The 12883-nt window shown below is 51.2% G+C and overlaps 1 protein-coding gene across 5 annotated transcripts in view; it reads right to left on the reverse strand.

The window, feature by feature from the left end:
- Positions 1-1838: 1838 nt before the first annotated feature.
- PLXDC1 (plexin domain containing 1) overlaps positions 1839-12883 on the reverse strand; it is an 83147-nt gene continuing 72102 nt past the window's right edge. For 2 of the 5 annotated variants that reach the window (XM_017497256.2, XM_017497255.2), the window contains 3 exons: positions 12164-12299; positions 4346-4506; positions 2418-2665 (listed from right to left, as the gene is read on the reverse strand). In XM_017497256.2, the coding sequence (XP_017352745.1) occupies positions 2638-2665; positions 4346-4506; positions 12164-12299 (325 nt within the window). In that variant the 3' untranslated portion in view covers positions 2418-2637. Of the gene's footprint in view, positions 2666-4345; positions 4507-6639; positions 6676-12163; positions 12300-12883 lie in introns of all 5 variants that reach the window. The other 3 variants (XM_017497258.2, XM_017497257.2, XM_017497254.2) reach the window with 2 other exon arrangements.

Consider the following 12883-nt stretch of genomic DNA (forward strand, 5'->3'; position numbering starts at 1 on the left):
GTGGCATGATTATGACTCACTGCAGCCTCAACTTCCTGGGCTCAAGTGATCCTCCTGCCTCAGCCTCCCTAGTAGCTGGAACTACAGGTGCACACCACCATACCTGGCCATTTTTGTTGTTGCCCAAGCCGGTTTCAAACCCCTGGGTTCAAGCAACCCTCCCACCTCGGCCTCCCAAAGTGCTGGGAGTACAGGCATGAACCATTATGCTTGGCCAAATAAGTGTTTCTTGGACAGACCCAGGAGCTCTACTCCAAAGTTTAGAGCAGGTTAACTGGGTGGCTATGGAGTGTGACCAGATGGAGGCATGAGTCTGTGGCCAATGCTGTGACTGGCTGGCAGTCCGGCAAGGCAAGGCAGTAGGTACTTCACACACTGTGCATATCCATCCCATATTGTAGACCCCTAGGACTCCTCGCCCCACCGCACACGCAGGCTTCAGGGAAAGCAGCTGGTTGGCAGATGCCGCCCCAACCTGATATCTTTGGATATCCTTGCCCTGGGCGACACGGTGAGACCTTGACTAAAAAAAAAAAAAAAAAAAAAAAGTCCCTCCCATGCCAGCTGCTTGTGTCCCACCCACTCAGGTGCTTTGCTTCTCAACAGAATCCACCTGCAGTTACCTGCCAGGTATGTCTCGAGGAGCCCTCTAGCCACCCGACGTGTCTTTAATGCCTATAAAGTCCAGTTCAGAGGACGAAACACATTATCAGGTATGTACAGGCACTGACAGCAACAGGCCAGTGAATAAACGCGGCACCAAACAAGCCATCAGCATAGGAAGCCCCACATGGTAAATGCGGCCGCACACGCATAGCAAGCTTGCCCAGGGGAAGCTGGGCCACAGGTTGGGGTAAGGCCCGTGATGCAGGCTGTATATGTTTTGATGCAGAAGTTATTAGTTCTGAGCAGAAAGGGCAAGGTAAGAGAGCAAAGCCTAAAAATGCAGTTTCCCCCTTGAGTTCTTCTCTCCTCGTATTGGACTTCCCTCCCATGATAACGTGCCCCAAGGGCCGAGAGCCGCCCTACTGTGTTTAACAGATGGAGACAAGGCAGTCTTTCGGCTTTCAGAGCTACAGAAGCTGAGGCTAAAATGCCAACTCTATAGCCATGAGGACCAGGTTTTTTGTTTTTTTTGGTTTTTTTTTTTGAGACAGAGTCTCGCTCTGTCTCCCAGGCTGGAGTGCAGTGGCACAATCTGAGCTGACCGCAACCTCCGCCTCCTGGGTTCAAGCGATTCCCATGTCTCAGCCTCCTGAGTAGCTGGAATCACAGGCATGCACCACTACACCCAGCGAATTTTTTGCTTTTTTTTTTTTTTTTTTTTGAGAGGGAGTCTTGCTCCCCTTGCACAGGCTGGAGTGCAGTGGCGTGATATCAGCTGACTGCAACCTCCACCTCCCAGGTTCAAGCGATTCTCCTTCCTCAGCCTGCCGACTAGCTGGGAGTACAGGCATGCGCCACCACACCCAGCTAATTTTTGTATTTTTTAGTAGAGATGGCGTTTCACCATGTTGGCCAGGCTGGTCTCAAACTCCTGACCTCAGGTGATCCACCCGCCTTGGCCTCCCGAAGTGCTAGGATTATAGGTGTGAGCCACCGCACCTGGCAGAGGACCAGCTTGTGAGTCTCGGGACCCTGGAATGCAGCAGCCCCAATCTTGACTTTAGTTAACCTGTGTCATGTGCAGGGGCTTTAGGTGGCCAGGAGCAGGGCATCTGGTTGAATGGGTGAGGGAGGCTCTGAGATTGCTACAGAACAGACCATTGAGAGCCTGTAACTGAGTCCAAACTCACCCTGCCTGCCGCGTGACAGCCAATATGTTGAGAGACAAGGAGTTGGAGCAAAGAAAGGGACTTTATTTTGGAGAGCCAGCAAACCAAGAAGATGGTGGACTAATGTCCTAAGGAACCGTCTTAAAATGATGCGGGTTTTGCCTTATGTTTAGTTCAGGGGGAAAGGAAGGTGCTGACAATTGCAGACATCTGGGCACCAGCAAGGGGCCGGGGGAGGTTTGCGAAACTTCTTCATCCTTGGCTAACAGTCTCTCATGTGATAATAGCCAAACCTCCTCGTTCCTATAAATCTTTAACAAAAATAGTTAGCTGTTTACATGCTTCCCCTTTAATCCCAAAGTTAGTTTTGCAAACGGCATGATTGCTGTTTTTGCATTTTATCTCAGTGCTCTAACGTTACCCTAGCCTAGGTGCAAGAATAGGTAAAGGCCCCTTAAACAAAAATGGAGTTAGTTATGTTAGTTCTTCTGCTGTTTCATGGTTACAAGACCCAGAAGAGAACTCTTGCGTCAAAACAGGATGAGATTAGTTATTGTTCCTTTAAAACATCCATGTGGTTGCTTTTTGGCCCCCTCTGCAATATCCGGGCTGTGCTGACAAAGCCAGTAGCAGCTCTGGAGCCGTAAGCCACCAACCATCTCATCTCAGCCCAGGGCATGCTGGGAGAGGCCAGGAAAAGTCACTTCTCTTCTTTGCTTTCACTGTCTTTTCTGTGGCCTCAAAGTCTTCAAAGGGGAGACCTGGTGTTCTCAGCACTGCTCAGCCTCCATGAAGCCCTCCTTCTCATGGCCCGAGGGCTCCACCTCTGCATAGGTGGAATGATCCGCATGGCTGCGAAACTTCATGGCTGGCCAGTGGTGAGGTCTCCGCTGGAGAAGGCACAGAGGCAAAGTCAGTGGGCATGACCCTCCCCATGGGGCCCCCACACTCCTGAGCAGCAAAGCCAAGACTCTCTCTTACAAGGGCCCTTGGGGCCTACTAGGAGCCAGACAACTGGCCTTCAGGGACCGTCTCCCTAAAACGTGCCCTGCTGTGATCCCCCAGCCACTGGGAAACCTGCCGGAAGCTACAGTGTGGAAGGGCACTTTATCCTTCGCTGCGTGGTCTGCAGAACTCACAGCTAAAAGCTTCAGCAATACACCAAGTGGAGACCAGGGACTGCAAAGTGAGGAATTGGCTCAGAGGCGGCTGGAATGATGCGGAGGCTCTGGAAATGCCAAGATAACCCTCCAGGTAGCACAGGGCCCATAGCAGAGTCAACAGGCAGCTTCTTAAAATGCAGATTCTGGCCAGAGTGATGGCTCACGCCTGTAATCCCAGCACTTTGGGAGGCCAAGGTGGGTGGATCACTTGAGGTCAGGAGTTCCAGACCAGCCTGGCCAACATAGTGAAACCCCGTCTCTACTAAAAATACAAAAATTAGCCAGGTGTGGGGCACACACCTGTAGTCCCAACTACTCAGAAGGTTAAGGCACCAGAACTGCTTGAACCCAGGAGGCAGAGGCTGCAGTGAGCCAAGATTGTGCCGCTGCACTCTAGCCTAGGTGACAGAGTGAGTCTCGTCTCAAAATAAATAAATAAAATGCAGATTTCTGGGCCTGCCTTAGACCTGCCCTATCAGAATCCCTGTGGCCTGGGGATCCACAGTTCCCAGGTATTACCCAGGTAGGCTAAGACTTCAGAATGGCCAAGCCTCCTAAGAAACAGGCAGAGTGACCTAGGCCTGTGGGTAATGAGACTGCTGGGCTCGTGACCCATGTGGAGACTAGGGTCATAGAGGCACGACTGCTGCACCCTGTGGGGAATGTCAAAGAAGCCAGGAATGGAGGATTGCGGACAGGAGCTGCTGAGCTCTGCAGCCCCAAGTGAAGGAGGCTGAGCCTCACGTCCCATGCTGCCCCTCAGGCTGACTTTTCAGAATTGAAACATTCAAATCTTAGCATCCTCAATTAAAGCTCCCAGAGGGCCATTCTTATCATTATTTGGTTTGTCTATTTTATTTTTATTTTAGAGATGAGGTCTCCTCTATCACCCAGGTTGGAATGCAGTGGTGTGATCAGAGCTCACCGCAGCCTCAAACCACTGGGCTCAAGGGATCCTTCCACCTCAGCTTTCCAGGTGGCTGGGACCACAGGTGCATGCCACCATGCTGGGCTAATTTTTAAAATTTCCTTAGAGACAGGGTCTCTAAGAGACCCTGGTTCCATCACGGCTTTGAGTAAGTACTGAGCCTGGCATTTGGGCATGAGAGACCATAAATCACTGGAGAGTGGCTGCACAGCCACTAGATGGGCACCGTGTGGCACTGTGGTCTTTCTTTCCTCTAGGGATTCTTTTCTGATTTCACAAATGGGGGAACAAGAGCAGAGGGGCTGTTCCACAGGACAAGAGGGCCGAGGGAGTTCTGAGGTGCTGATTTCTCGGGGTGCAGGATTTAATGGGCACCAGCAATCTTGAAATGTGCCAGGATGGGGTGGATGAAGGTTTATCGGGTATGTGGCGGGAGACACTGACGCAGAAGCAGACAGCAGCCCTGCGGCCACACAGACCTCGATGAAGAAGAGCGCAGCGTTGGACGTGGGGTGACCACTGATGTAAATCCCAGCCAGGATGATGGCCGCCACGAGGAGGACTGCCAGCACGATGCCCACGATGGTGCCCAGGTGCACAGGGGTGCCCTTTGTCTTGGGGGACAGGTTGTTCTCAAGGCCTGTGGAGAGATCATTAGGGCAGACAGGGGCTGCAGGGGAGCAGGGAAGGTCGAACCATGGGGCCTTGGGTTCTAACAAAGTCTCAGAAATGAAAGCCTACAGAGCCTTTGGGTCCACTCATTAAATACAGGAAAAGGTTGAGCAGGAGCTGGAATCATTATGAGTAAGGCATTCACTTTGTTCTTGGCACCATCTGGGTAGTTTTCCAAAATCACCTAAAAGTTGCCCAAATGTCTAGTAAGTATCATAAGAGACGTTCTCTCTGATATCTGTGCCACCACAGAAGTGCTATTAAGGAATTCACAGAGGGCATGTGAGAGTTAAGTTTGGGATCTGAAATCTGGCTGCCTGGGTTGAAATCTATGCTGTGCCACATACTAGCTGTGTGACCTTGTGCAAATTATATAACCTCTCTGTGTCTTCATTATGACTTCTGTTGAACGAGGATAATAATACCCACCTAATGGGGTTATTGAGAGGGTTAAAATGAGATGATTCATGTCAAGCACTGAGGACCATGTCTCCCATTTTGGGTAACTTCAATAAGTGTTAGCTGTAAAGTGGCAAGTGACCATGGCTTTCCCTATCCCTTGTCCACTTCCAGACTGTGACCTCTTGGAGGGCAAGGAGGATGACTTATTCAACTCTGTGTCCTCAGCTCTTGGAGAAACTGGCAGGCCCATCAGAGAAGCTCAGAGAAAGTGTGCATAATGATCTAGGTCCTCTGGAAGCTAATAAGCCAACAGGCACTCTCTGAGAACATCCTAGGCATTTGAAATAGGTCCCAGCAGGGAGAGACTATTTTCCAGAGAGCTGGAAGCTCAACCCCTTTCGTGCATGACTGAGGTAATGGAAATAACAGAGAGGTTAAGCAATCTCCCCACAGACACACAAATTCAGTGCCCGCCACTAAGAAACCAAGTTCCCTGACACTACCGGGGGTGGCTGTTTGCCTCTTCACCCTATCCTAAAGGAATGCGGAGATAATGAGGTAGAGAAGACAGATGAGCAGGTTGGCAACAGAAATGTTGCATTCCTCCTACGAAGCTAGTGGGTGGGATGGGAGGTAACTAGCGGTGGCGGGTTTTAATGGGATGTTGCGTGCATTCAAAATCATTGTCCTCCTCATCCCTTTTGCTCTGCTCTGCACTCTGTAAGCAGAGGACACCTAGGAGAGACACTATCCTGGGGTACTCCAGGGCATGGCTAGGGCCTCTGTCTGCCAACAGGTGGGAGGGCGGAGGTGAAATGCCCCAAGTCAGCCTCCCCTGACCTGGTTGGCAGTCAGCCCGCAGCCTGCAGTGGCTCTGATGATTTGATGAGGGCTTCTGCCAATGAGCACATGGTGCACAGCAAGGGGATTATGGCCCAGCCACCCCCGCAGGACACACACACGCTCACACCCACTGCCTATGGAGAAGCAATGGCTCCCTCTCTGCTGGGGGACACCATAGCACTGCTGCATTAATAATCTTCCCTTTCCTGCCGGAAGCCCAGAGGACAGTCTCCAGCCCCTGCAGTTGGAAGGCACTTTCATCTCTACTCTTGCACGGGTTGCAGCAAAGGCCTGAGCTGGCTCTGGGCAAAGGGCAGGGGAGGTGGGGGCAGCTCCCACCCTCAGAAAGAAGATTATCCTTCTAGGTAATCCTAGGAGGCTGGGGGTGGTCCTGCCTTCTGGCACCCTGCAAAAATTGTAGTGGACAATTTTATGTCCTCTTTGCCAGCCTGGGTTAGGAAAGAGAAGCTGCTCTCCACCCCTCGCTGACTATGAGCCCATGGGGATCAGAGGGGATGGCCACGGGCCCCACCTATGCCTGCCCTGGCTCAGACACTCCCCTCCTCCCACTCCGTTCTGGGCAGTGAATATTCAAGGACAGAGCTGGGAGAAGAATCACAGGACGTTCGTGGCTGAGATGAGAAACGTCCAGGGGTAGACATGTTCCTTCGATCTAGGGCACCTGTGTCCAGAAGCCCCCCTGCCTCCCCACCCCGAAGGAGGTCTGAGATGCTCAGGCTGCAGTTGCTCCCTCTCTGCACTCATAAAAATAGGCCAGGCGACTGCTGTACCCTCTTCTGGGGAGGGTCCAAGAGGCACTGGGTCTGACACTGAGGGCAGGCAGTTCTGTACTCACCGTCTCCTCCTGCATTGGGATTCAACTTGGTGTCATCTTCAAAGAGAGAGGACAGAAGGAGCAAGATTAGTGGAGTCATTACAGCCTTAGTCACTCTGAGTCCAGATGGGACTTTAGGGAGGTTCCGTCCAAACTTTCATTTTAAAAGTAAGGAAACTGAGGCACAGAGAGAGGAGGAGACTTGCTCAAAGTCACACAGCAGTTGCGTGTAGCTGGAGGGTGGGGAGTCTATGAGGGGGGCTGGTGAGAGATGAGGCTGTGAGTGGAGGGCCAGCCGCCAGGAGAGCAATAGGAGACCTTGCCTGTTCTGCAGGCAACAGGGAGCTGTGGAAGGATTCAAAGAGGGGCTGTGCGTGTCACAAGGTCAGATCAGCTTGCAGACTCCCTGGGGCTGCAGTGTGCAGGAGAGAATCCCAACTCACTTTCTGTCTACACCTCAAGGCCTTCAGCCCATGGCTTTCTTTTTTTTTTCTTTTCTTTTTTTTTTTTTTTTTTATGAGACGGAGCTTCACTCTTGTTACCCAGGCGGGAGTGCAAAGGCGTGGCCTCAGCTCACCGCAACCTCCGCCTCCTGGGTTCAGGCAATTCTCCTGCCTCAGCCTCCTGAGTAGCTGGGATTACAGGCACGCGCCACCATGCCCAGCTGATTTTTTGTATTTTTTTAGTAGAGACAGGGTTTCACCATGTTGACCAGGATGGTCTCGATCTCTTGACCTCGTGATCCACCCGCCTCGGCCTCCCAAAGTGCTGGGAAGTAAGTTTCAAGGATCCACCCTTCCTGAGGTTCCTTCCCATGAAGAATTTTTATGGGGAAAGAAACGCCAGAATTCCACGTCAGGAAGATGATATAAAGAATGACTGAAGATTCTTGCCCTACGTCCCTGAACTTTATTTATTTATTTGAGAGAGGGTCTTGCTCTGTCACACACGCCGGTGGTCTGTGGTGGTACAATGATGGCTCACTGCAGCCCCAACCCCCTGAGCTCAAGTGACCTTCCCACATCAGCTTCCCAAGTAGCTGCTCCTGGCTAATTAAAAAAAATTTTTTTTGTAGAGATGGGGTCTCACTGTGTTGCCCGGGTTGATCTTCAATTCCTGGGCTCAAGCAGTCCTCTTACCTCAGCCTCTCAAAGCACTGGGATTACAGGCAGGAGCCACCTCACCTGGCCAAACAAGGTATTTAAACACAGCTTTGAATCTATTTTGTTACTGCAAGTTGAAGATAATGAATTGATTCATCAACGCTAACCAATGTTAACTTAAATATCACTGGGCAAATCAACTTGTTGCAAATCTAGACCTTTGAAAATCACCTGTAGCCCAGTCTGCACCGGCCACTGGTGGACAAAAGGACACAGTGCCACCAACGCCTAGTCCCTCCCAGAGCGCCGAGGATGGCCACACTGTGCCCACGCAGCCTCTCTCCCATTCACCAAGGGCTGGCTCCCAGCGGCCATCCTGCTGGGGCTCGATGGAATACACATTGGCTCCTGAGTTAATGGATCACGTGAGAGCTCACTTAGGAAGAAATGCATGCAATGCTGATCAAATGAGGGGTCATTTTCTGTTAGTTGTCACTTCTGCGGCTGTCAAGGTGTTCTGTTCTGTGGCTTATAAGTGAAGCCTTCTGCACACAGCTGTTCTGGGTGAGTGCCTGTCTCTCTTTGCAGTAAAATGCTTGGGCTCTGTGACAGCTACTTGCCACTCAGAGGTCTTCTGGTTCATTTAAGTGAGTAGCATTTGATTGCAAGTGAACAGCTCTTAAATCCAGCCCCCATGTGTCCCGCTCCTCCCACCCTGCTGCTGTGTGCCTGTGTCCTGCCTGGGCAGGCCCCTCTGGCTGGAGTGCTGGGTCCCTTCATTCACATCTCCCTGAAAGAGCCTGTACCCTCAGACAGAATGTACAGGAAAGACTCTATCCCACACCCGCCTCTGCAAGTCTCCCTGTGTGGGCTGTAACCACACAGGCAGGAAAGTGACTCAAATTGTCCTGCCAAGATGCCTTGCAAGTTGGGCATGTGGGGGGAAGTCATCATGAAAAAGCTTTCTTATAAACCAGGCACAATGGCACGTACCTGCAGCTACTTAGTAGGTTGAGGTGGGAGGATCCTTGAGCCCAGGAGTTCAAGTCTAGCCTGGGCAACATAGCGAGATCCCATTACACCCCCCCAAAAAGTTTTTTCTCTTATAGATGTAACTTCATAATCTTTGCCACCTCTTCCAGGACTGGAAGGACATAGAGCCCAAATTGTTTACTCTAATGAATGTTTTCTGTTGGGAACCATCACACAAAACATAGAAGTGAGACGCATTCCTGAGGTGGCAGGGATGCACTCAGATAATAAAACTGGCAAACAGAACTCGCTGCCTCTGTAGGACAGAGAACCTGCGTGGTGGGCTGTGGGACAGCCAGGGGGCTTGGTAATAGCAAGTCAGGATTTAGGCTTGGCCCCCAAGTGCCATGTCCTGGGCTCTCCACACCACCACAGGCCCACTTCTAGCCTCTGACACTGTGGCTCCACCAGATACTGCCTGGCTAAACCGTCTGAGTGGGCCAGGGGGTGTCTGTAGCCCCCCCGGCCCAGTGCTGGGCTCAGAACATGCCCTCAGTCAGCCTAGGGGGTTCCCCGGGGGTAAGTAATCAGGGACTACCTCCCTGTAAGAGGAGCTTTCTTTGACTGGAAGGTTTCCTTGGACTCAGTCATTAACTCCCAAAGGGCAAAGTTTCTTTCTGCTTCTTTTTCTCTTTTTTTTTTTTTGAGACAGGGTTTCACTTTGTCACCCAGGCTGGAGTGCAGTGGTGCAATGACAGCTCACTGCAGCCTCAACCTCCCAGCCTCAAGCGATCATCCCACCTCAGCCTCCTGAGTAGCTGGGATTACACATGTGCACCGCCGTGCCTCACTAATTTTTGTATTTTTTTAGAGACACAGTTTTGCTATGTTGCCCAGGCTGGTCTTGAACTCCTGGGCTCAAGTGATCTGCCTGCCTCAGCCTCCCAAAGTGCTGGGATTACAGGCGTGAGCCTCGTCTTCCAGCCTCTGCTTTTTTACTGAATCCTCTATAGCACCACCACGTGCTCTGCTCTCAGTGCCAGCTCCTTGTTATTCCAAAGCAACTTCAGAGTAATGGGAGCTTTCGGAATCTGCCTCACTTTTTCACGTTTTGCTACTCTGCCCTGATCTGAATTCACAGAGAGCCTTTTCCATTTCTTTCAGCACCAAGAGAGGCAACGGAGTTGAGGGGAAAGATCTCTGCTCTCAGGGCTGGATGAAACCTGACTCTGTCCCTTCCTGGCTGTGTGACCTTGGGCAGGTCATCTGCCTCTCTGAGCCTTAGTGTCTCCTCTACAAAATAAGGATATAACAGTATCAAGATCCAGGATTGTTGGGAGGATGAATATTAATTCATGCGCTACTTTAGCACCCTACTAGGCACTTGGTTGGCCCCCACAAATGCTAGTGCTTTCTATCATTCATTCATCCTCCTCCACACCTTCCCCCCAGGTCCATGGGTCACTGCCTTAGTTCTCCAGTTCTTTAGGTGACGTTTAGAAAGGCAGGGGACAGCCTGGATGTGGTGGCTTATGCCTGTAATCCCAGCATGTTGGGAGGCCAGGGTGGGCAGATCACCTGAGGTCAGGAGTTTGAGACCAGCCTGGCCAACATGGCAAAACCTTGTCTTTACTAAAAATACAAAAATTAGCAAGGTGTGGTGGCATGCGCCTGTAGTACCAGCTACTAGGGAGGCTGAGTGGGAGAATCATTTGAACCTGGGAGGCAGAGATTGCAGTGAGCTAAGATCACACCATTGCACTCCAGCCTGGGTGACAGAGCGAGACTTTGTCTCAAAAAAAAAAAAAGAAAGGCAGGGGACACTGGAAGGAACGTCCCACCACGTACCCCCCACACAACCCTGAATAACCTACTTTTCCCTTTTATGAGCCTCTTTCCTCATCTATAAGAAGGACTGTAGGCTAGGTATAGGGGCTTATGCCTGTAATCCCAGCACTTTTGAAGGCTGAGGCAGAAGGATTGCTTGAGCCTAGGAGTTTGAGATCAGCCTAGGCAATAGTGAGACCCCCATCTCTACAAAAAGTTTTTAAAAATTAGCCAGGTATGGTGGTGCATGCCTGCAGTCCCAGCTGCTTGGGAGGCTGAGGTGAGAGGACTGCTTAAGCCCTGGAGTTGGAGGCTGCGGTGAGCCACAGTCATGCCGCCGCACTCTAGCCTGGGCAACAGAGCGAGACCCTGTCTCAACAAAATAAGCAAAGTTAAAAAAAAATCCTAACATAGTTAGAGGGGGAAAAAGTCATGGCTGAATGTTTTAAAATATTAACTTTTTTCTTCTTTCCTTCTTACCATTATTCCTTTCACACAGATATTTGGCTCAGGGAAAGCCATCAAGAACCAAGTCTTTCTGTCTCAGCCTAAAGGGAAGGGGCTTTCAAAGCTTAGATGTGGGGTTTTTGGTTTGGGGTTTTTTTGTTGGTTTTGTTTTGTTTTTGAGAAAGGGTCTTGCTCTGTCACCCAAGCTGGAGTGCAGTGGCATGATCTCAGCTCACTGCAAACTCTACCTCCTAGGTTCAAGCAATTCTCCTGTCTCAGCCTCCTGAATAGCTGGGATTACAGGCGCCCGCCGCCACAGCTGGCTAATTTTTGTATTTTTAGTAGAGACGGGGTTTCGCCATGTTGGCCAGGCTGGTCTCAAATTCCTGACCTCAAATGATCCGCCCACCTCAGCCTCCCAAAGTGCTGGGATTACAGGCGTGAGCCACTGCACCTGGCCGAGATGTAGGGTGTTGAGAAAGGATAAGGGAGAGGAATGTCTCAGAAATAGCTGTGGAATCCTGGAGGGGGCATGGGAGAAAGGGAAGATTTGAGGCCTAGGACTGGAGGAGCCTGCACAAGGCTTCCTGGGACACTGCCTGGTGCATTCAGGTGGATGGACCTCTGGCAGCTTTAACCAAGACCCCCAGGCCTCCAGGCAGCAGGGAAGCCCCCGGACTGCCAGACCTGATTAGGCAGGGCGGGTGGACAGCTGAGCTGAAATTCCCCATCCATCACTCCAGGGCCTGAAGGTGAGAAGCCAGGTGAACTTACAGAAAAACAAGGCAGCCTTTCTCTCACATCTGAGTAAATGGACTGAGTTCACACCTGCTACAGGGATGAGCCTTTTCAGGTTCTGTGAGGATTGCTATTAAGATTAGCTGAGATAAGTTATATAAAGTACCTGGCACTGGGCTGGGATATTAATTTTTCCCCTCTTCACGGTGAATTCTGTCCATAGCCCTGACGTGGGCCAGCACAGTGGTTAGAGCCCAGGAGTAGAGTTCAAGTTCTAAATCTGGCTCTGCTTCTCACCAGCAGGTGACCTAAACTGAACTTCAGGCCCCCTTTGCTGTAAAAGGATGGGGCAGTTCCCATCCCATGAGATAATCCCTGTCAAGGATAGAGAGGGGGCCCCAGAGGGGTAGCTCTCCTTCCCACCCCCTCTCTGCTCCCCACCTGGGCTCAGGGCTTACCTTCTGTGGTGAGGCTGTCGATGAAGAGGGAGGAGGAGGTAGTGGTGAGGTCTCCATCGTAGGGGCTGGAGGAAGTGTCAGGGGAGGCTGAGTGGTGGTCCTCATCCTGGAAGTCCTCGCACGTCCTGCCCTCTGCCTGCAGGAGAGAGCCAGTGCTGTATCCTGAATGCATTTACACCTTTCACTTCATCCTGAAAGCGTCTTATCTTACGCGGCAATTTATCTGTCAGCTGCTTCAAATCCATCCTCAAGGAAGGGGCTGAGATGCCAATCTTAAATAAATAGAGCAAATCTGAATGGTCACCAACAGCCAACTTCCGAAGCAGGCGGCTGGACAGGAATTTGTTTAAGGCCAGAAAAAGACAGCTTGTCCAGACCCAGACTAATAAATACACTGGTGAGTGCATCGCCATGGGGTCTGAAGAGCTGCTATTTAAATGCTGGGCCCATCACCTTCTAGCTGTGAGACTCAGGCCAATTCATTAAATTTCTCTGAAGCCCAGCTTTGCCCTCTGATCAATGGGGACAGTGGCCCTCAGCTTTTGGGTCAGGCTGAAGAAGAGCGAGGGTAGGGCAACTCAGAGTGACATGCTTGGCACAGGCAGCAAGCTTGCTTTGTAAGAAGAGATAAAGGGAGGGGGCAAAGAAGAGTGCACAGATGAATAGACCCATCTGTGCTAGTCTACGGTGTGAGAATAGGGTGCTCCCCACCCAGAATCA

This window comes from Cebus imitator, unplaced genomic scaffold (genome assembly GCF_001604975.1).
Source record: "Cebus imitator isolate Cc_AM_T3 unplaced genomic scaffold, Cebus_imitator-1.0 Scaffold228, whole genome shotgun sequence".
Taxonomy (NCBI): Eukaryota; Metazoa; Chordata; class Mammalia; order Primates; family Cebidae; genus Cebus; species Cebus imitator.